The 19,959-nt window shown below is 50.3% G+C and overlaps 1 protein-coding gene across 7 annotated transcripts in view; it reads left to right on the forward strand.

The window, feature by feature from the left end:
* Window positions 1-19,733, forward strand: part of ZNF395 (zinc finger protein 395) — a 49,503-nt gene extending 29,770 nt beyond the window's left edge. For all 7 annotated transcript variants that reach the window (XM_055428080.2, XM_055428085.2, XM_055428086.2 and 4 more), the window contains 9 exons: window positions 53-299; window positions 2,681-2,913; window positions 6,285-6,394; window positions 11,489-11,724; window positions 12,367-12,467; window positions 13,119-13,401; window positions 14,961-15,053; window positions 16,006-16,109; window positions 16,300-19,733. In XM_055428080.2, coding sequence (XP_055284055.1) covers window positions 53-299; window positions 2,681-2,913; window positions 6,285-6,394; window positions 11,489-11,724; window positions 12,367-12,467; window positions 13,119-13,401; window positions 14,961-15,053; window positions 16,006-16,109; window positions 16,300-16,411 — 1,519 coding nt within the window. In that variant the 3' untranslated portion in view covers window positions 16,412-19,733. The remainder of the gene's footprint in view (window positions 1-52; window positions 300-2,680; window positions 2,914-6,284; window positions 6,395-11,488; window positions 11,725-12,366; window positions 12,468-13,118; window positions 13,402-14,960; window positions 15,054-16,005; window positions 16,110-16,299) is intronic.
* Window positions 19,734-19,959: the final 226 nt, after the last annotated feature.

Consider the following 19,959-nt stretch of genomic DNA (forward strand, 5'->3'; position numbering starts at 1 on the left):
CTGATTCCCCAGCTACCGGATAAAGGACCCTGTGTCTCTTTTGTCTCCCCAGGAAAGGTAACAGCATGGCCAGCGTCCTGTCCCGGCGCCTCGGAAAGCGGTCCCTTCTGGGAGCCCGGGTGTTGGGACCGCCTGGGGCTGCCCCACACTCGGAACCTCAGGCAGAGCTCCTGGAGGGGGCGGCTCCCCAGCCCTTTGTTGCCTCCAAGGATGCATCCTGCCAGGAGCAGCCTAAGGAAGTCCTCAAGGCTCCGGGCACCTCAGGCCTCCAGCAGGTGGCCTTTCACCCCGGGCAGAAGGTAGGTTGATCCCCAAGTAGACAAGTGTCCGCTGTTCCCATGCTGGGGTTCAGCAGCCCAGTGGTGTCCCAAATGACAGGCCAGAAACTCTCTGGGCAGTGACTTGAGTGCAGACCTTTTCCCTGCTGCCATATGAGCCCACGGACAGCAGGCTTCTCAAGAGATTGAGCCATTCTTAGCAGATCCAGGGCTCCTGCATGACAGTTCTGGGCTCAAGCCAGCTCAGAACTTCAGTGCAAAGCATGGCCAGAGCTCAGTTTCTCTTAATCTGCCCCAGTTTACAACTTTACGAAAACAAGGGAAAGGAGCTCAGATTTATGAGAGACAGAAGATTGCATCCCGCAGTCATGTATGGATGTGAGAGTTGGACCATAAAGAAGGCTGAACGCCGAAGAACTGATGCCTTTGAATTGTGGTGCTGGAGAAGACTCTTGAGAGTCCCTTTGACAGTAAGGAGATTGAACCAATCAATCCTAAAGGAATTTAACCCTGAATACGCATTGGAAGGACTGATGCTGAAGCTGAATTTTTAATACTTTGGCCATCTGATGCGAAGAGCCAACTCACCAGAAAAGACCCTGATGCTCGGAAAGACTGAGGGCAGGAGGAGAAAGGGACAACAGAGGATAAGATGGTTGGATGGCATCACCGACTCAAGGGACATGAGTTTGAGCAAACTCCAGGAGATGGTGAAGGACAGGGAAGTCCACGGGGTTGCAAAGAGCTGGACACAGCTTAGCGACTGAACAACAATAATGAAGATTGCACTGTTGAATTACCTTGAGGCATTTCAAGAGAGGAAGGTGTCTGGTTAGTTGGAATGCCATTTGGATTCTCTGTTCCAGTGTCTGCTCCTCTGTGTAATCACTCGGTCTGTTTGGCCTCATGTTATCACTAGATCCAGATAAGTGGGCTTCTCTTTCATTGCTTTCCCAAGAGCTGATAATAAAGGCTGCACTTTCTGCCTCTCTTTCAAGACTTGTGTGGTCCAGACCTCTTTTCCCATAAGGTGAGGAACCTGCCAACTGCTGGGCACCTCTGAAGGCAATCAGTCTGCATTTCATCACTACCATCTTGCTCCCAGGTAGACTCAGGATTTTCTGAAGGGGAAAATGCAGGGTGTGAGCAATTCAAGGCAATAGTTGGGAACCAGCAGATATATACAACTTTAGAGGCAAGTCTGGTTAAGAACTCAAGAGGATGGATACAGATTCCAAATTCATTTGATTTGAAAATTTAATCCATTTACATTTAAAGTAATTAGTGATAGGTATTTTTTTGGGCTCTGAAATCACTGTGCATGCTGATTGCAGCCATGAAATTAAAAGACGCTTACTCCTTGGAAGGAAAGTTATGACCAACCTAGACAGCATATTAAAAAGCAGAGACATTACTTTGCCAACCAAGGTCCGTCTAGTCAAGGCTATGGTTTTCCCCATGGTCATGTATGGATGTGAGAGTTGGACTATGAAGAAAGCTGATCACCGAAGAATTGATGCTTTTGAACTGTGGTGTTGGAGAAGACTCTTGAAAGTCCCTTGGGTGCAAGGAGATCCAACCAGTCCATTCTAAAGGAGATCAATCCTGGGTGTTCATTGGAAGGACTGATGCTAAAGCTGAAACTCCAATACTTTGGCCACCTCATGCGACGAGTTGACTCACTGGAAAAGACTCTGATGCTGGGAAGGATTGGGGGCGGGAGGAGAAGGGGATGACAGAGAATGAGATGGCTGGATGGCATCACCGACTCGATGGACATGAGTTTGAGTGAACTCCGGGAGTTGGTGATGAACAGGGAGGCCTGGCGTGCTGTGATTCATGGGGTCGCAAAGAGTCGGACACGACTGAGCGACTGAACTGAACTGAACTGAACTGACTGAAGGACTTGGTATTGCTATCTTGTTCATTTTTTCCCTGTTTTATAATTCCTTTGTTCCTTTCTTCTTCTCTTGCTGTCTTCCTTTGTGAGGTGTTTTTTTTTTTTTTTGGTAGTCCTGTGCTTTGATTTATCTTTTGTATGCCTACTAGAATTTTTTCTCTGTGGTTACCATGAAGCTTACAGAAAACATAAGTCTATTTTAAGATGATGACAACTTTAGTTGTATATAGACTCCAAGTTTAAAAAAAGAAGTCTCAGAAATTGATACTTTTGCTCTCTCCATCTAAAGAATTTGTGAAGATTTGTTTCAGTAAGAACTGATCCACTTTGGCTGGTCTGGATGTTCAGGTAGGAAGCAGGTACCCGGGAGCATCTGCATGAACTAAAGATGAGTCAGAGAATGCAGTTTGTGGCAGATAGCTCCTGGGTCTCAGGACCTAGAACACGTGGAGTGAGAACTCCCAAGTGCTGACCACTGGTTGCTGTCTTTTTCTCTCTCCAGGTTTGTGTGTGGTATGGGGGTCAAGAGTGCACGGGACTGGTGGAGCGGCATAGTTGGGCAGAGGATAAAGTGACTGTCTGGCTGTTGGACCAGAAGTTACAGATCTGCTGCAAAGCGGAGGAAGTGTGGCTGGCCGAGCCACAGGGCCGCATCCCCCAGGTGCCACCTCCAGAGCATGGAACCCAGGCGCCAGCCTACAGGCCTGTGTCCAGGAACATTGATGTCCCAAAGAGGTTCGTGTGGGAGAACCTTGGCTCTGAAAGATACGTGGGTGTTGAGGTAGGGGCTTTGGGATGCCTTGGGTTGGGGAAGGAAGGTAGAACTCCAGATGTCTGTCCATTAGTGAAGATACCAGTCAGATGAGATACAGTGAGAGGGCATCCTTTTTAAAAAAAAAACCTAAAAGGGCATCTTTTCTTCCCCATAACTCTGTTATTGTTTTAGTTGCACTGTCCTGTCTATTTTGCAATTCCATGGACTGTAGCCCACCAGACTCCTCTGTCTGTGGGATTCTCTTGCAAGAATACTGGAGTGGGTTGCCATTTCCCTTCAGATCTTCCCAACCCAGGGATCAAACCTGAGTCTCCTGCATTAGCAGGTAGATTCTTTACCACTGAGCCACCAGGGAATCCCTGGTAACTGTTAAGAGTATATATATAACTCCATCTGGCTGAGGGCTATTTTTTTCCCTTTCCAGCTTAAACTAAAATTAGTTCTTAGTTTTTCACAATGAGAGAGAAAAGTGTCTTAGATCAGGAGGCAGCAAACATGTCCAGAATGGGCCAGATAGTAAATATTACGTAGGCTTTGTGGGACACAAGGTCTCTATCACAGCTACTCTGCTTGGCTGTGATCTTGAGAAATCAGCTGCAGACAGAACTTAAACAGGCGTACATGTTGGGCTCCAATAAAACTTAACTTCTGGACACTCAAATTTCAATTTCATGTAATTTCCATGTGTCATATGTCAAGAAATAATATCCTTCTTTTGATTTGTAAAACCACTTAAAAATTGTTAAGCCAGGGACTTCCCTGGTGGTTCAGTGGTTCAGAATCCACCTGACAATGCAAGGAACACAGGTTCGATGCCTGGTCTGGGAGGATGCCACAGCTAAGCCTGGGAGCTACAGCTACTGAGCCCGAGGGCCCTAGAGCCCTCTTTCTGTAACCAGAGAAGTCACCCCAGTGAGAAGCCTGCACCCGACAAACTAGAAAGTAGCCCCTAGCTTGCTGTAGGAAATGGCAACCCACTCCAGTGTTCTTGCCTGGAGAATCCCAGGGACGGGGGAGCCTGGTGGGCTTCCGTCTATGGGGTCACACAGAGTCGGACACGACTGAAGTGACTTAGCAGCAGCAGCAGCAGCAGCAGCTTGCTGTAACTAGAGAAAGCCCTCACACAGTGAGGGAGATCCAGCACAGCCAAAAACAAATAAATAAACAAGTAAACTTTAAAAAGTTATTCCATTCTTAACTTTCAAACCAGGCAAAAACAGACAGTAGGCTCAGTCAAGAGATTACAGAGCCCCAGCTAGATGTTTAAATTGATTTTGAATGAAAAATGTGTACTTTGCTTTAGAAGTTTTAAAAAATTATTTTATTTTTTTTGTTTTTGGTCCCACTGCACAGTGTGTGGGATCTTAGTTCCCCAGTCAGGGATCGAACCCCTGCCCTCTGCCCTGGAAGCATGGAGTCTTAACCACTGGACTATTAGGAAAGTCCCTGTTTTAGAATTTTATGACATGAATTTTTCCTCTGAGAATACAAACTATACTGTGTTAGTTGCCCAGTCATGTCCGACTCTGTGACCCCTTGGACTGTAGCCCACCAGGCTCCACTGTCCATGGGGATTCTCCAGGCCAGAATACTGGAGTGGGTAGCCATTCCCTTCTCCAGCAAATCTTTCCAACCCAGGAATTGAACCTGTGTCTCCTACTCTGCAGACAGATTCTTCACCGTCTGAGCCACCAGGGAAGCTCTATGTTATATTCTGTATGCACATTGATCTTTTCAGATTAAAAAAGAAAATCTGCTAGTGAGATTCTTCTGTGCTGTGCTATGCTTAGTCGCTCAGTTGTGTCTGACTCTGCAACTCCGGTGGACTGAACCCCACCAAGCTCCTCTGTCCATGGGATTCTCCAGGCAAGATTACTGGAGTGGGTTGCCATGCCCTCCTCCAGGGGATCTTCCCAACCCAGGGATCGAACCCAGGGCTCCCATATTACAGGTGGATTCTTTACCGTCTGAGCTACCAGGGAAGCCCTAGAATTCTGAAGTGGGTAGAGTATTCCCTTCTCCAGGGGATTTTCCTGACCCAGGAATCAGACTGGGGTTTCCTGCATTGCAGGCAGATTCTTTACCAGCTGAGCTACTAGGGAAGCCCAGAGATTCTTCTATACAGGATGTGTAAGCAGCCGAACTCCCCGCCCCCGCAATCTGTGTGTGTTATTGACAGTACATTCTGCGTCTTGAGACCAGAGCAATAAATAACATTTGTGATTGTTTCAGTGGAACACTGGCAAAGAATTTGTCTTTATATTCTATAGAAATAAAAATACAAATAATCATTCAGAAAGGGGGCTACTGACATGTCTAATACATTACTAGTCTTGATTTAGCTGCTTCGTGTCGTATAATTTAGTGGATCTGAAGTGTATAATACTGTCCTTTGAAATAGAGGTGCCACCTGGAAATTTATTTCAGAACTCACTTTTCATACTTTAGCATTACCTTTTTGATGGCTTTCATTTTATTTTCAAATAGTGTAACTTTGGATTAAGAAAATTATGTGTAAAATTTCATAGATCTCTGCTGTATAAAGAAAGCATTTGAGGTTTGTTGGGAGATTTATTTTAGTATTTCTGAAGATATTTTGTTCATTGGCTGATGTGCCAGATACTGTTGACATTCAGAAGCTATCATATTATCTCATCACTAATATTGAGGGGAGGGAAAGGGAGTTGGTGAGTGGAATTGTTCTCCCTTAAATGTAAACATAGAGACTTCCTTGTGGTTCAGTGGCTAAGACTCTGCTCCTAATTCAGGGGGCCTGAGTTTGATCCCTGGTCAGGGAACTAGATCCCACAGGCTGCAGCTAAGATTGAAGATACTCTGTTCTGCAGGTAAGAGCCAGCACAGTCAAATACATGAAATAAACAAATAAATGTTTAAAAATTTAAATATAAAAATAGAAAAGGAAGGTAATTATAGTGCTTTCAAATTCTAGCCAGGTGTCTTTTATGCCCTTGCTTTATTTCATTGCTTGGGCATGTCTTCCTTTCCCTCAAATAAAATTCCTAATTTTAAGCTGCAGAATGAGAGTTAGGAAGTGAATTCCGCGGAGAATGGAGCTGCCTTTGGGTGTCAGCAGTGGGATGGGGCCCAGCCTGCTTTCCCTGGAGTTGACTGGTATTATCAGTGACACTCAGAACTGAGTACTTTTCATGAAGAATGAGGAGAGGTCCGAATGCTTTATTCAACTCTATTACTTGACCACACACCGACTGATCAGAGTGGGGGCATAGAAGGGACATTCCAGGAATGTAAGATGCTCACCTGACCTGCTGTGTCAGGAAGTAACCTCTGACTCTCACCCATCTGAATCCAGGAAGTCGGATGCAGTGGAAATGGACGAGATGATGGCGGCCATGGTGCTCACGTCCCTGTCCTGCAGCCCTGTCGTACAGAGTCCTCCCGGGGGCGAGGCCAACTTTTCTGGTGAGGAACAGGGCCGAATGGGTTCTGGGTGCGGCCGAGGCTTCCATTTTTTCGGAGTTCGAGGCTTCCATTTTTCTCCTCAGTTTCCTCCTCTGGGGAGAAGTTTCCTGATGCATTATGAAGATGGTTGAGTGCGAGACTGAGCCTCACTGGCCACCTGAGTAAGTTCTTCCACGGGAGTAAGCAAGCAAGGCACTCAGGCTGCACAAGGCCAGTAGAGGAACATTAGTTGTAAAGGTAGGAATGTACTAAATGATCCCCTCGTGGCCTCAGCCAATTCACGTCCCCCTTCCAAGTGCCTGATTTAGCCTCGTAAATTAGTGTGGAATAAATGATCTGAAGTCTGAAATAAATCTAATTGCTTAACGCAAACCAATAGAAAGACTTCATAACAAATTTATAAATTAAAAGAAAATGCTAGCACAACCCCCCCCTCCCGCCGCCAAATACGTTATGAGTAATATGGGAGGAAGGGGTGTTGCTGGATATTAGTAGTTTGACAAGATTTGTGGTGAATCTGAACTTTTTTTTTTTTTTTAATTTGTTATCTGGCTGGCCTAACTTACTCCCAGGGAATAACTTTTTCATTGGTGAGATCTAACTGAATCGTGAGCTTCTTAAAAGCTTGTAGGAAAATAATGGAGTCAGTTTTGAACATATCAGGTGGAAAGTGGCCTTTACAAAGCATCCCTCAGAAGTAATCTCCCTACTTAGAAAATAAGTTTAAGGAAGTGATAAGATTTACTTATTTCACCCAAGGCCTATCATCAATGGCTAGACTGCTAGAAGAAGCTATTGCAGTCTGACAGCACCAGTTGAAGAGCAGAGCATCACACACCCGTTCTGTTGATGCCTGGGGCCCACACCAGCAACACAGGAGGAGAGCAGTCAATTAAAAGTTACTCATTTATTTGGTTGTACTGAAGTTTAGCTGTAGCATGGGAGCTCTTAGTTCTGGCATGAGGAATCTAGTTCCCTGACCAGAAATTGAACCTTGGCCCCTGGCATTGGGAACTCAGAGTCTTAGCCACTGGACCTCCAGGGAAGTCCCACAGAGTCAGTTTTAAGTTCTCAGGAAACTCTGCAAGTTTAGGAGATTGAGCAGGTTGGTCAACAGGAAGAAGATCCAGGAAAATATCATAAAGGGAAAGAAAATCATTGACTGAAATTCCCCTCGGTGGGGGTGGGGTGGTGGGGGTGGGGTGTGTGTGTGTGTCTACCTGTCTGTATAATCCATTCATATATGTTCACACACACACCCCAACGCTAGCATATACTCATCTAACTGATAATATGCTGTGATATCTGAAGTTCCCTTTGATAAACATTTTGTTATTGTCTGTTAATGGTGTTTTCCCATAACAACATATTTCTGATCTTCTGTTGAAGTAAGTGGGAAGATCAGGCCCCCTTGGCAGCTAATTATGTTGACGTAGTCTGGAGGGTGAGGTCTCTACCACAACCAAAACCTTGCTCTAATCATGGTTGCTTTTTGCAGAATCCACCCATTCCTCCTGGTATCTGTATTGTTAGGAAGGCTCTGCATGGGCTTGTGGAGAGCAGAGGGCGTTACAAGGATTTCTTAGAAGCTCAGGGTGCATTGGCCAGGGAACACTTTGTTTTCCTGGTACAGAATCTCTGTTGACCCTGCCCTGGAAAATTGTATCATCTAAGGTAGAGTGATTTATGTTCCTCTTATAAGATATATGGGGCTTCCATAATGGCTCAGATGGTAAAAAATCTGCCTGCAATGTAGGAGACCCGAGTTCAATCCCTGGGTCAAGAAATGGCAGCCCACTCCAGTATTCTTGCCTAGAGAATCCCAAGGACAGAGGAGCCTGGCGGGCTGCAGTCCATGGGGTTGCAAAGAGTCGGACATGACTGAGTGACTAACACTTTGTCTCACTTGAAAGATACAGGTTAATTTGTGGGTTTCGCTTTTTAGCTTTGTTTTGCATTTTTCCTTATGTGCCAGTTTGCCAGTGTTGGCACTCAGCCGCTTGAGCGGTTCCTCCGTGGAAGACGGCGTGTTGTGGGGCAGGCCTGTTCTCTTCTCCTGTTCTGATGCCAGATGTAGCGTTCTTCCCCTTCGCTCATCTCTCCCTGATTGATTTCCTTAGTGGACTTGTGAGAATCCTTGGCGGCTCCTGATTTCTTTCCTGAAGGGCTACCCTATCTTTAGCCTTATGTGTCGATGTCATAAACTGTCAGTTTGCAGGAAGTCATAACTTTGAGACTTGACAGTGATCCTTAGGGAGGGGAGAGTTCATTTGACCCATTCTGTTTGGGCAGGCTTCTCTTAGCATCTGAGACTTAAATAAGGAGAGCCTGCATTGGAAACGTGGAATGCTGGGAGTCTAGGTTAGCCTGAAAGTGGTTTGGAATATGGAATAGGATGAGAGGAAAGCAGTGGGCAGCTTATCCTGGCCTCAGGGGATGTGGTAGATGGTCTCAGAATCCAGGGTAAGGAGGCCTTGTGGACCACTGCCCATGTGGAAGTTGGGGCTTGGGGACAAGGCCACCATACCTGAATGTGTCACAGGTTTTTCCCCTTTTCTTGCTCTTTCTGTGTATCAAAATTTCAGGTTCTCCTCTGGTATAAATTGGGCTTCTCTAGCAGCTCAGTGATAAAGAATCCACCTGCCAATGCCCACTAGTCAATGCAGGAGATGCAGGTTCGATCCCTAGGTCAGGAAGATCCCCTGGAGTAGGAAATGGCAACCCACTCCATATTCGTGCCTGGAAAATCTCACAGAGAACCTTGTGGGCTGTAGTCTATGGGGTTGAAAAGAGTCAGAAACAACTTAGTGACTGAACAACAACAACAAAACGGTGTAAACTAGCACATTATTGACCAAAGAATTTTTGTAGAACCAATGCCTGCGACCGCCGATTTGTCATGTCAGTGAATACTACACCATCGCCGATCCATAATGTTCGGGTAACAGAAGACGTGTTAATGGGTCTCTGATCAATAAGTTGTCAGTACAGGTTTATGGCCCAGGCATGGAAGAGTCTGGGCTGGGCTTAAAGCAACCCAAAGGGGGGCAGTTTAAAAACTGAAAATTTCACATGTCTGACTGATCTTCCTGTTCAGATGTGTTGCTGGGATCAGGACAGCGAGTTCAGGCCCCGTCAGGCGTGCAGGCCTCCTGTCATCTCGTGATGAGTCTGAACCGTTCTTGGAGCTTGTCTTTCCTGCTCTAAATGTGTTCCCTGTGGATAAAAGCAGGAGCCAGCTCTGGTAAAGGCTTCACCTCCCGACAGCTGTGAGAGCTGGCTGAATGGTTGCTTTTCTCACGCAGGTTTTGATGTAACTTGCCTGGGTTTAAATTATCAAAAGGCATCTTTTGAGAAAGCCTGGTTAACAAGCCCTTCTCCTGGCCTCTGCATGCTACTCCACTGCCAGGAAAACTTCCCAAGTGGTGCCCAGCCCGTTTGTCTGTGTGCGGGAGCCGGGTAGGGGCAGGAGAGGCTTTTCCTCACCCCTCTCCCTGCTCTGCCCCTGCCTTTAAAGTGAGAAGCATGTTTTGATTAGGTTATCTTTCCATTAATAATACAGGTCTCCCCTGCTATCTGAAAGTAGAGCATTTCTGTGAAAACTTTCGAAAACTATGGTGTAAGGCAAAGAAACCATTACCTTAGGCCGCCTCTTGCTAACGGATGCACAAAATACACTGTGATAAAGCACAGATACTCACAGGTTCAGTTCAAAGCTCTGGGGGCTGGGTGCTGAGATGCTGAGTGTGGTTGCTCGGAAGGGGCTTGGTGGGGCCACTCTCACTGTTTGGGGCGCCCTGCCTCCATAACAGCTCACTGCAGAACCAGCATTGAATACTGTTGTCACCTTTGTTCATAAAGTGAAAGTCCTCCTTAGATTTCTTTCAGTTAGTGAAAACAGGTCCTGGGTTCTAGGACCCCTGCGGATGCCCAAATCCATGGATACTCAAGTCCCATGTGTAAAACAGCATTGTACTTGCATGTTAGCTATGCACATCCTCCTGCATATTGTCAATCATCTCTAGGTTACTTATCGTACCTAACACAAGGTAAATGCTGTGTCCAATGCTGTAAGTAGTTGGAAAGACAATGTGAATGCCTTTTAAATGTTGCTGTTTAAATGTTTCGTTGCTGTGTGGCAAATTCAAGTGTTGTGTGGGGATCTCTCTGGAATTCTTTCTCCTAAATATTTTCAGTGTGGAAACTGGGGATTTGGAGGGCTGACTGCAGGTCTTGCATACGAAGGAAAAGGTATAAATTGAACTTTCGAAAACTGGGGGACACCTGCACACAAAATACAGCTAGAGTGTGTCTGGCGGTCAGTGATTATCAGCACAGCTGTGGCAGGAAGGGTCCATGAGAACAGAGCAGTCTGCCACCCACAGACGGTGCTGCAACGAAGGGACCCATTCCTCATTTTTACTGAAGCCCAGAAAGGGGAGTCCAGTGTTCTTGCCTGGAGAATCCCAGGGACTGGGGAGACTGGCGGGCTGCCGTCTCTGGGGTCTCACAGAGTCGGACACGACTGAAGTGACTCAGCAGCAGCAGCAGAAAGGAGAGGGCTTTATTAGGGGAGGGGTGCTTTGTCGGTTTTTGTTTTTCCCCCTTGGAGTACAAAGCCAGGCAAGCAGAACCCGGCATTAGATTCAGGAACCCAGCCTTTTTAAGAAACTAATTCTTCCTTATATCTCTATTTTTGGCTGTGCTGGGTCTTTGTTGCTGCCCAGGCTTTTCTCTAGTTGTGGCAGCTGGGGGCTACTGTCTAGCTGCAGTGAGCCAGCTTCTCCTGTTGCAGAGCACAGGCTCCAGGGTGCTCGGGCTTCAGTCATTACAGCTCCCAGGCTTTAGAGCACAGGCTCAGCAGTTGAGGTGCACAGGCTTAGTTGTTCCTTGGCCTGTGGGATCTTCCCAGACCAGGCATCAAACCCGTGTCTCCTGCATTGGCAGGTGGATTCTTTACCACTGAGCCACCAGGGAAGCCCAGGAACCCAGACTCTAAACTAGTGTGTCCTGCCCCCGACCTGGGCTGTCCGTGAAGAATCTGGTGTGAGCAAAGGGACAGGCACCGAGCATCCTCTGTCTTCTCCCCTCCAGCCTCCCGCACTGCCTGCGACCCGTGGAAGGAGAGCGGCGACGTGTCGGACAGCGGCAGCAGCACCACCAGCGGGCACTGGAGCGGGAGCAGCGGCGTCTCCACCCCCTCGCCCCCCCACCCCCAGGCCAGCCCCAAGTACCTGGGGGACGCCTTCGGCTCTCCCCAGACTGATAATGGATTTGAGACCGATCCGGACGCTTTCCTGTTGGATGAACCAGCTCCCCGAAAAAGAAAGGTGCGTGGCCTGAGCTTTCAAGCTCAGCTGCAGAGAGGCCAGGCCTGGTTTCCCGGGCCTTCTCGGGCTCCATCCTGTTCCAGTGATCCATTTTTTAAAAAATTAATTAATTAATTAGGCTGCAGCAGATCGTGGTTGTGGCATGCGGGATCTAGTTCCCCAGCCAGGGATCGAACCCCGGCCCCCCTGTATTGGGAGCTCAGAGTCCCAGACCCTGGGCCATCATTTCAGCTCTCCTTTGCTGCTCCTCTTTCTTCTTGATATTCCCAGAAGCCCGCCTCTCCTCTCCGATGCCACATCTTGGCCTTCTCACCTCTGCCCAACCTGGCTCTCCTGCAGAGACCTCCATCAGGTCCTCCCCTGTCCCCCAGCCCATCTCCCCTCCCCCACTGCATCTCCTCTCCTCCACCCCCCGCCCCCCAATCCCACCCTCATCTCCACTCCAGACTGATGCCGGCCCCCAGGACCAGCTCTCTGCCCTTGTCTGTCGGTCTCTCTGGTCTCTGGGAATCCCTTTACTCAACTGAGCCTCCTACTGGGTCCTGCTGGGTGGGGCTGGGCCCCGCTGGGTGAGGCTGAGCCCTGCTGGGTGAGGCTGAGCAGGGGACATGACCTCCTCATCCCTTGTTTCTTTCCTTCCAGAACTCGGTTAAGGTGATGTATAAGTGTCTGTGGCCCAGCTGTGGCAAAGTCCTGCGCTCCATCGTGGGCATCAAACGCCACGTGAAAGCCCTCCACCTGGGGTAGGTGCGCGCGCAGAGCTCCTCTGCCTAGGGTGTTCTTCAGACGTCCTCCACCCGCTGATTCCCTGAGACCCACACCCCCAAATGCTCCTGAGAAACTGGCTGGCTGAGGACCCCACCCATCCCTGATCTTGGGCCCCGTGGAACAGCCCCTTTGCTGGGATCTTTGCTGGGAAGGAGGCCCTCCTGTGGTGGTGGTAGATGTTGATGCTGTTGATGGGTATGTCTTCTCACCCCAGAAGGAAGATGGTTCAGTTCTGGGCACACAGAGGGTGGTTAGTTACTTCGAGCCTCTTGCTTCCCCTTGGGGAGCTGGGGCTGCATACGGCCACGGGGACCGACTCACAGTCCTTGCCCTGCTGGAGAGTGTGACCGCGAGTGAGTGGGGTCAAGAGAGGACCCAGGGCAAAGCGTGAAGCAGATCTGGCCATAGGAGAAGCCTCCAGTGCTAGGGAAAAGAATTCCCCTTGACGTGCCAGGGTGCAGTCCCTGGGAGCCCGTGTCGGGACCTGGGCTCCCACCTGTCCTCCCAGGCTTCTCCTGTGACTTGCTGGTGGCCCTGAGCAGGCGCTGCCCTCATGCCTCGCTGTCCCCTGCGTTTGGACCAGGGCAGCTTGTCCGTGGTTGTCACCGCATCTCCCTCCCCTGCAGGGACACCGTGGACTCTGACCAGTTCAAGCGGGAGGAGGATTTCTACTACACAGAGGTGCAGCTGAAGGGGGAAGCTGCTGCGGCTGGTGGCCCCCCAGCCGACCCAGCTCCGACCCCCAGCGTGACCAGCCCACCCCTCACCATCCTGCCCCCACCGCCTCCTCCCAAAACCCAGTCCTCAGGCCCGGATCACCCTGGCCTGGAGTCTTACCTGCCTTCCGGTGCTCTCAGCAAGTCAGCTCCTGGCTCCTTCTGGCACATTCAGGCCGACCATGCATACCAGGTATTGGGACCCCCCTGGGAGCTCAGCCTAGGGGCCATGAGGCATTCCGTGCCTGTCACTGGTCAGCCTGATCACAGGCCACTGACCACACTGATTGGAGGCTGAGTCCTCAGCTGAATTACCCATCTCTTACTTCTATAAGGAAAATGACTTCACACTCAATAAACACAGGAATTCCAGAGTTGGACTTTGGTGACTGTCATGAGTGGTTACCGAATCTGGCTGAATTCAGTGGTTAAGAAATCTGGCTGAATCCCTGAGAAACCAGGTTGATGGATTTGGACGGGGGAACTGGTCCATCGCTGGTTATAAGAGGGTAGACTAGTGTAGTAGGGTTTCCGAGAGCAAATCCCCAATTCTCAGAATTGTACTACATTAAATAATCTGGCACTCATTTTTTTGAATACCTACTGTGTGTCAAGCTGCAGGATAAGCTTTGCAGATAGAATAAGATATATAATTCTTGAGCTTGTGAAGTGTACGGTTTAGCTGGAGAGAGAAATGAATGTGTAACTATGATTAATTATAATAAGTAGTTAAAATATCTTACTGGAGGCACAAGCAATTGTGGGTACAGAAAGGACGAGGCTTCCCCGGTGGCTCAGTGGTAAAGAATCCACCTGCCAATGCAGGCAATTCAGGTTCGATCCCTGGATTGGGAAGATCCTCTGGAGAAGGAAGTGGCAACCGGCTCCAGTATTCTTACCTGGGAAATCCCATGGACAGAGGAGCCTGGCAGGGTACAGTTCATGAGTCGGACACAAGTTAGTGACTAAACAACAGTAGCTGTAAAGACCAAGGTATCCCCATTGGGTTGGGAAAGCAGTCCTGGAGCGGGTGGCATTTAGGGTGGTTTTTACCGCATGTAGTAAGTGCCAGAGACTGCTTGCCATGTGCAAGTTTTTCTTAAAATCCTTTGATCCCTACTGCTTGGTTTTTTCTGACTGTAGGGTGATTTGCAAGTTAGTAATTAAGAAGCAGTGCTTTCCGTTGGAAAGCCTTTAGAGAGCGAGCCAACTCTCCTCCTCATTAGAACGAGTGGTCATGAGTGGTTGCTCAGCTATTTCAACTCAGGTGGCCCTTCAGGCCTCCAGCTGTCCCTGTGACATGAGAGCTGGAGAGGGTGGTTGGTGTTTTTAGAAACAAACCTTGACCTGGAGAGTCGCTGCTTCCACGCGGTTGCCCCAGGGGACGGCAGACCGTTAGTGCGGTGCCTGTGCCCCTACTCACAAGGCCGAATTTCTGGGGGAGCTGCCCCGAGCATGTTCTTGGTAGGTGATCCTGCCAAGGAGTTAATCTGTGGAGATGATCAAGTCATGAGGCTCGCACCTAAACCAGCTCCACGGGGAGAGCTCCATAAAGAGACTGGAGCCCGAGACAGAGGCAACTCTGGAGAGCCGGTGCTCTGCTGTTTCTTGCGGGAGGAGCATTCTGGGGTGTCCCGGGGCTTTGTAGTGTGAGGTGCACCTGCTGCTGCAGACCGTGAGGTCGCTGGGGTGGGAAGAGGGCCCTGAGAGCGTCCTGAGGTGGGCCCTGGCCAGCGCGCGCTGTCTCCGCAGGCTCTGCCGCCGTTCCAGATCCCGGTCTCCCCGCACATCTACACCAGCATCAGCTGGGCCGCCGCCCCCTCCAGCGCCTCCTCCCTGTCCCCGGTGAGTGCGCCCAGCGCCCCGAGCGCCGCAGCCCTTCCAGGGGCCCCGGAGCCAGCTGGGGGCTCAGCCACACAGACCCCGTGCTGGAGGCCTTTCCCCCTGAGCTCGTTGCCTCCTGCACCCCAGCTTCTGGAAGGTCTTCATACCCTTGCCCACTGCCCCCCCACCACTGAGGGTCACAGGCGCCCATGGAATGTGGGAGGGGCGTGCTGGCGGGGAGCACCAGACCCAGTTTATTGCCAAGATCATGAGGCCAGGTGGGATCAGCCCCTATTTAACCCTGAGCCCCTGGTGGTGCTTGGTAAGGTTTTGGTGCCAGGAGGAGGAGGGAGAGGACATGGGGAAGCTGGAGAGCAAGAGGGAGGGTGAGAGGGGAGAGAGGGGCGTGTGGGGGGCTGTGCAGGTGGATCAGAGCCCCCCGGGCCACCGCGGACCAGCGCGTTAGGTTGCTCGCCCCCAGACTGAAATAGATCGGAAGCTATTTTGAATCCCCATGGACAGAAGAGCCCTGGCGGGCTCCAGTCCATGGTGTCGCAAAGAGTTGGACACGACTGAGAGACCCTTAGGGTGCTGCAGTCTGAAACGCCTCCTGCAGGAAGGCATCACCACACGCTGTAAAACCCACGTGCCCGGAGGTGCCGCTGAGGCTGTGCCGTCCCTCTTTCTGCCCCAGTATGGTAGCTTCTTCTCAATCTGCAGGTGGCAGCCCACGAGGGACCAGGCTGAGTGGCTTTCCTGATTGGGGCCCCTTCTCCTGGCTGGAGTGTGCCTTTCAAGGCTGGCTCCTCCCTCTCTACCTCCGCTCCCTTCTTGGTCCTGCTCACCTCTCCCTGAACTCTTCTAGAGGAGGCCTCTGGGCACACGGTGGGGTGGGGGTAGCTGGCTGTGCCCCGGGATGGTCCTTTTGCCTCGCGTCTGCCCTCATGCTCACAGCCCCTCTCCCTGCGCCCAGGTCCGGAGCCGGTCGCTAAGCTTCAGCGAGCCCCAGCAGCCTCCCCCGGCCGTGAAGTCTCACTTGATCGTCACGTCTCCGCCTCGGGCCCAGAGCACCACCAGGTGAGCCTGTCCTCTCCCGAGATCTCCTTGGGGGCTCCTGTCCCCACCCGCCCCTCGTCCCCCGGGTTGGTCCCAGGGAGCCAGTGGGGGATGTCTCAGATGCAAGGGAGGCCGTCGGTCCTCCGGCCCCGGTGGTTCCCCTTGCTGGCTGGCCAGCGGGTGACCGTCCCCTCGTCGCCCTGTCTTGCAGGAAAGCCCGTGGGGAAGCTAAGAAGTGCCGCAAGGTGTACGGCATTGAGCACCGGGACCAGTGGTGCACCGCCTGCCGCTGGAAGAAGGCCTGCCAGCGCTTCCTGGACTGAACCACGGCCCCTCCCGGCGGCCTGGGGACACAGGCAGATGGGTCCCAAGCCCACAGCAGAAGCCTAAAAGCTACAGAGTGGACACGGGGAGTTTGGGCTCTATTGGCTAAGGTTGAATACTCAAAACATTTTCCCCTCCCTCATGGGAATTTTTTTTTTTTTTTAATAGAAACAAAATAATAATTATTTTTTTTCTTCCCCTAAAATAAGAGAGAGCCAAAACTGACCAAGGGTATTCTGCAGCAAACCAGAGACCAAAGAAATGACGCCCCCTCTTCTCCCCACAGCCCATCTCCCCAGGGGATTAATGTGTACCGTATGGAAGGAAGGAACAGCTCATTATGTTTCCTGCTGAGCTGGTGGATTCTTTGCTTTCTCCACTCTTCCAGAAGGGACTGTGAGCAACATGGATTTACTTTCTTTCTTTTTTTTTTTGGAAAAGAAATTTCTGGCTGATGACTCAGAGAACAGGACCTGCTGAGGCTGGGGTGGGAAGACGGGGCTGATGTGTGAGCTTTCTGAGGTGCAGCCGGCCCCCTTTCTCCACCCAGATCTAGGAGAAGGGAGAGATTGTCCTCACCCAGCAGCTTCCACCATAATCCAAGGAAAGCCCTTTTTCTGGTGCCAGCTGCTCCAATCTGGGGTCCCTCAGGTCAGGTTGCAGCCCAACAGATACGGTGTGGCCTCTTCTCCAAGCCTAGACTCGTAGGTTTGTAAAAAGACTGTCCCCAGGAAGCTGAGCCAAAAGGCTAAAAAGAATTCACATCATACAGTGTGGCAGATCAAGACTACCTTGCCCACTCTTTCCTTGAGAAGAGACCAGACGGTGTAGTCCTCAGTGAGAGTTCTTTGCTGTTCCCCAGGTGAACCCACACCCACCCCTCCCCACCAGCTCTGAAAGACACCCTTCCGGAAACACTGTGTTTTCACTTATGGTGTATTCAGGAGCCTCTTTCTGATGAAAGATTCCCGCTTTGTTTGGCCGAGAGATCCTGCCCTGAGGTAGGTCCCTCTTGGTCTCATGGGAACCATGGATTTTCCCATGTTCCTCCAAGGCCATAGGGTCGGACTGGTGAAGAGAACAGACAGAAAGGTAGGTGGCAGCTTCTGCCACGGTGAGAGGGCACAGAGCTGTCCCGTGGCTCCACGGGCTCACCTGGCCCTTTGGGGACCGTCTGGTTTTCTTCCTAAGGTGACGGGCAGGACAGGACTCTTCAGGGGGCTTCTGCTGGGTCCAGTCATTGTGATGGGGTGGGTCACTTGGATGTGGTGTCATGGTTCCAGGCACCTGTTGGGTGTCTTTTCTGCCTGAAGGTGGGATGGGGCAGGTTAGGGGGCCTGAGGAGGTCACGTGACGGGGACTGGGGTTGATTTAGCATCTACTGGAGGCCTCAGGAATGGAAGGGACCCAGGACTGCATGACTTGAGAGCTAAATACATGAATCCATTTTTGTTGAAGGAGAAGTAGAGGCAGGGGGTTCTGTCCCTGGGTGAGCAGGGCTGAGGGAGGGCTCATTTTTGGCTCAAAGCCGCACCTTTCTGCCAAGTGGGACTGGTTTTGGGGACTCCTCAGGGCCCACGTCCCAAATGTCAGGGGCTCAGGGAACTCTACTATGAGGCCAGCTCTCTGGGGCTTGCACAGCGGCATCCAGCCCTTGGCTGTGAGCAAGGCTGTCCTTCCCGTTCCAGGCGGGCTCACCTGGCTGCAGGAACCCAATAGATGCCTTTCTGTCTGTGACACGCCTCACGTTGGAAACCGGCAGATGGGAAGCGGGGGTGTGATGGGTGATGGTGACCTGGGTTTGGTGACAGAAGGGAAAGGCACTCTTACCCATGAGTGTCTTTGGTGGTGATGGGGTATATTTTTATAACTTAGTAAAAAAAAAAAAAAATGTATGTGGAATTCTGTCCCTTGGTAAAGTTGGAAATCAGGCCAGCAAGAGGTGCTGGGTTCTTCCTCGTGCTCCTTCAAGCTCCCAGCTTCCTAGCGCTGACTCCCCACTCCCTGCCCTGTACACTTGCAGGCCCTACCCACCTGGGGAGGGGACCTTTGAGAGGGAGGGGCGGGGTGGGGGCGCCCTGCCCAACAGCGTCTCCCCTTGCCTACTTACGCAGAGCTTTTGCTGGATCTCCCCTTGGGAGACCCTGTTTTCATTTCCCCCTCAGTTTGGACCATGTAGGTGCAACTGGATATCAAGACTTTCTCGAAGTAAGGCAGGTTTCTCGGGTCACTGCTGCACAGGGCAGAAAAGGAAGAGAGAAGAAATTGATGCAACAATTTCAGAACTGAGGTCTTTTGCTTTTTTTTAATGTTCTGGTGCAGCTTTCGCTGTTGGCCTGGTGGTGGCATAGCCTCTCTGCTCCATCTGTGGCTGTTGTGTGGGTTCTTGACGTGTGGTCTGTCCCGGGGTTGTCCCATTAGTCTCTTCTCGGAGGGCAGGGGGTGGTCTGTGAACTGATCCCACCGTCACGCCTGTTTTCTTCATCTCTGTATCTCTCCCTACTTCCCGGCCCATCCTGGGAGGCGGAATCTGATGGAAGATAAGAGGCGACAAGTGTGTTTTGGAAACTAACAGGACGGATTGGCAAAGCAAGCGTCTTGGGAAACTCTATTCCGGGGATGTTATGCTTATTCACAATATTTTGGAAGTACCTTTGGAGTCTGTGGTGCCTGCTTTGAGCAGCCTTAATGATACTGAATCTGCACCCATGCTCGCACCTTCCGTGCAAAGAGAGTCCAGTGAATAGTGGTGGTGGTAGTGGTGGAGTCGCTGAGTCCTGTCTGACTCTTTGCAGCCTCATGGTAGCCCAACAGGCTCTTGTTCGTGGGATTTCCCAGGCAAGAAGACTGGAGTGACTTGCCATTTCCTGGTGGTCAAATGAGGTCACAGGTGCAGAACACAGGGACCAACAGGTGAGTAAAATGGCTTAGATTTAATAATCTGACTTCTAAGCCGGCTGTGAAAGCAATTGTGTAATTGCGGAACACGTTCTGAGCAACATCCACAGTGTTGCTGTTGGCCTCAGGCTAGATTCTTTGACGGACATAATGGGTTTGGATGTGGAAACTCTGACTTGTTGGAAGAAATCTGTCCTGTTACTTTCTGGGCCTCGCAGGTTCTGACTTTACCAGGGGCAAAAAAAAAAAAAAGGAGAGGGAGATAAATCCCATCTGTGAACTTGTCTTTATTGGCGCCTTTTCCCCCAGCTGTCTTCCAAGTATTATTTTTACTGTTAAAAATTTTTTTAAAAATGTGAAATATAATGTTTTTACAGCAACAATATGAAATATATTTTATAAGGAATAAAATGGTACATTGTCTGATTTGATGTGTGCCTGTCCCTCTGCCCTCTTGCCCTGCAGATGATAAGATTATCATTATCTTTGGTGTTAAGCAAGCAAAAGCCCTGGGGGAGAAGTGTGTACACTCATTTGCTTATAGTAACAGCAGGCAACATTTATCAGGGACCTGGCCAAGTGCTTACATGGATAACCAACGAAGGAATTACTGTTGTCAGTCCCATTTTTACTTTATTTTTAAAATAAA

The sequence above is a fragment of the Moschus berezovskii genome, chromosome 7, assembly GCF_049115385.1.
Source record: "Moschus berezovskii isolate FMDL1 chromosome 7, NW_MosBer_1.0, whole genome shotgun sequence".
NCBI lineage: Eukaryota > Metazoa > Chordata > Mammalia > Artiodactyla > Moschidae > Moschus > Moschus berezovskii.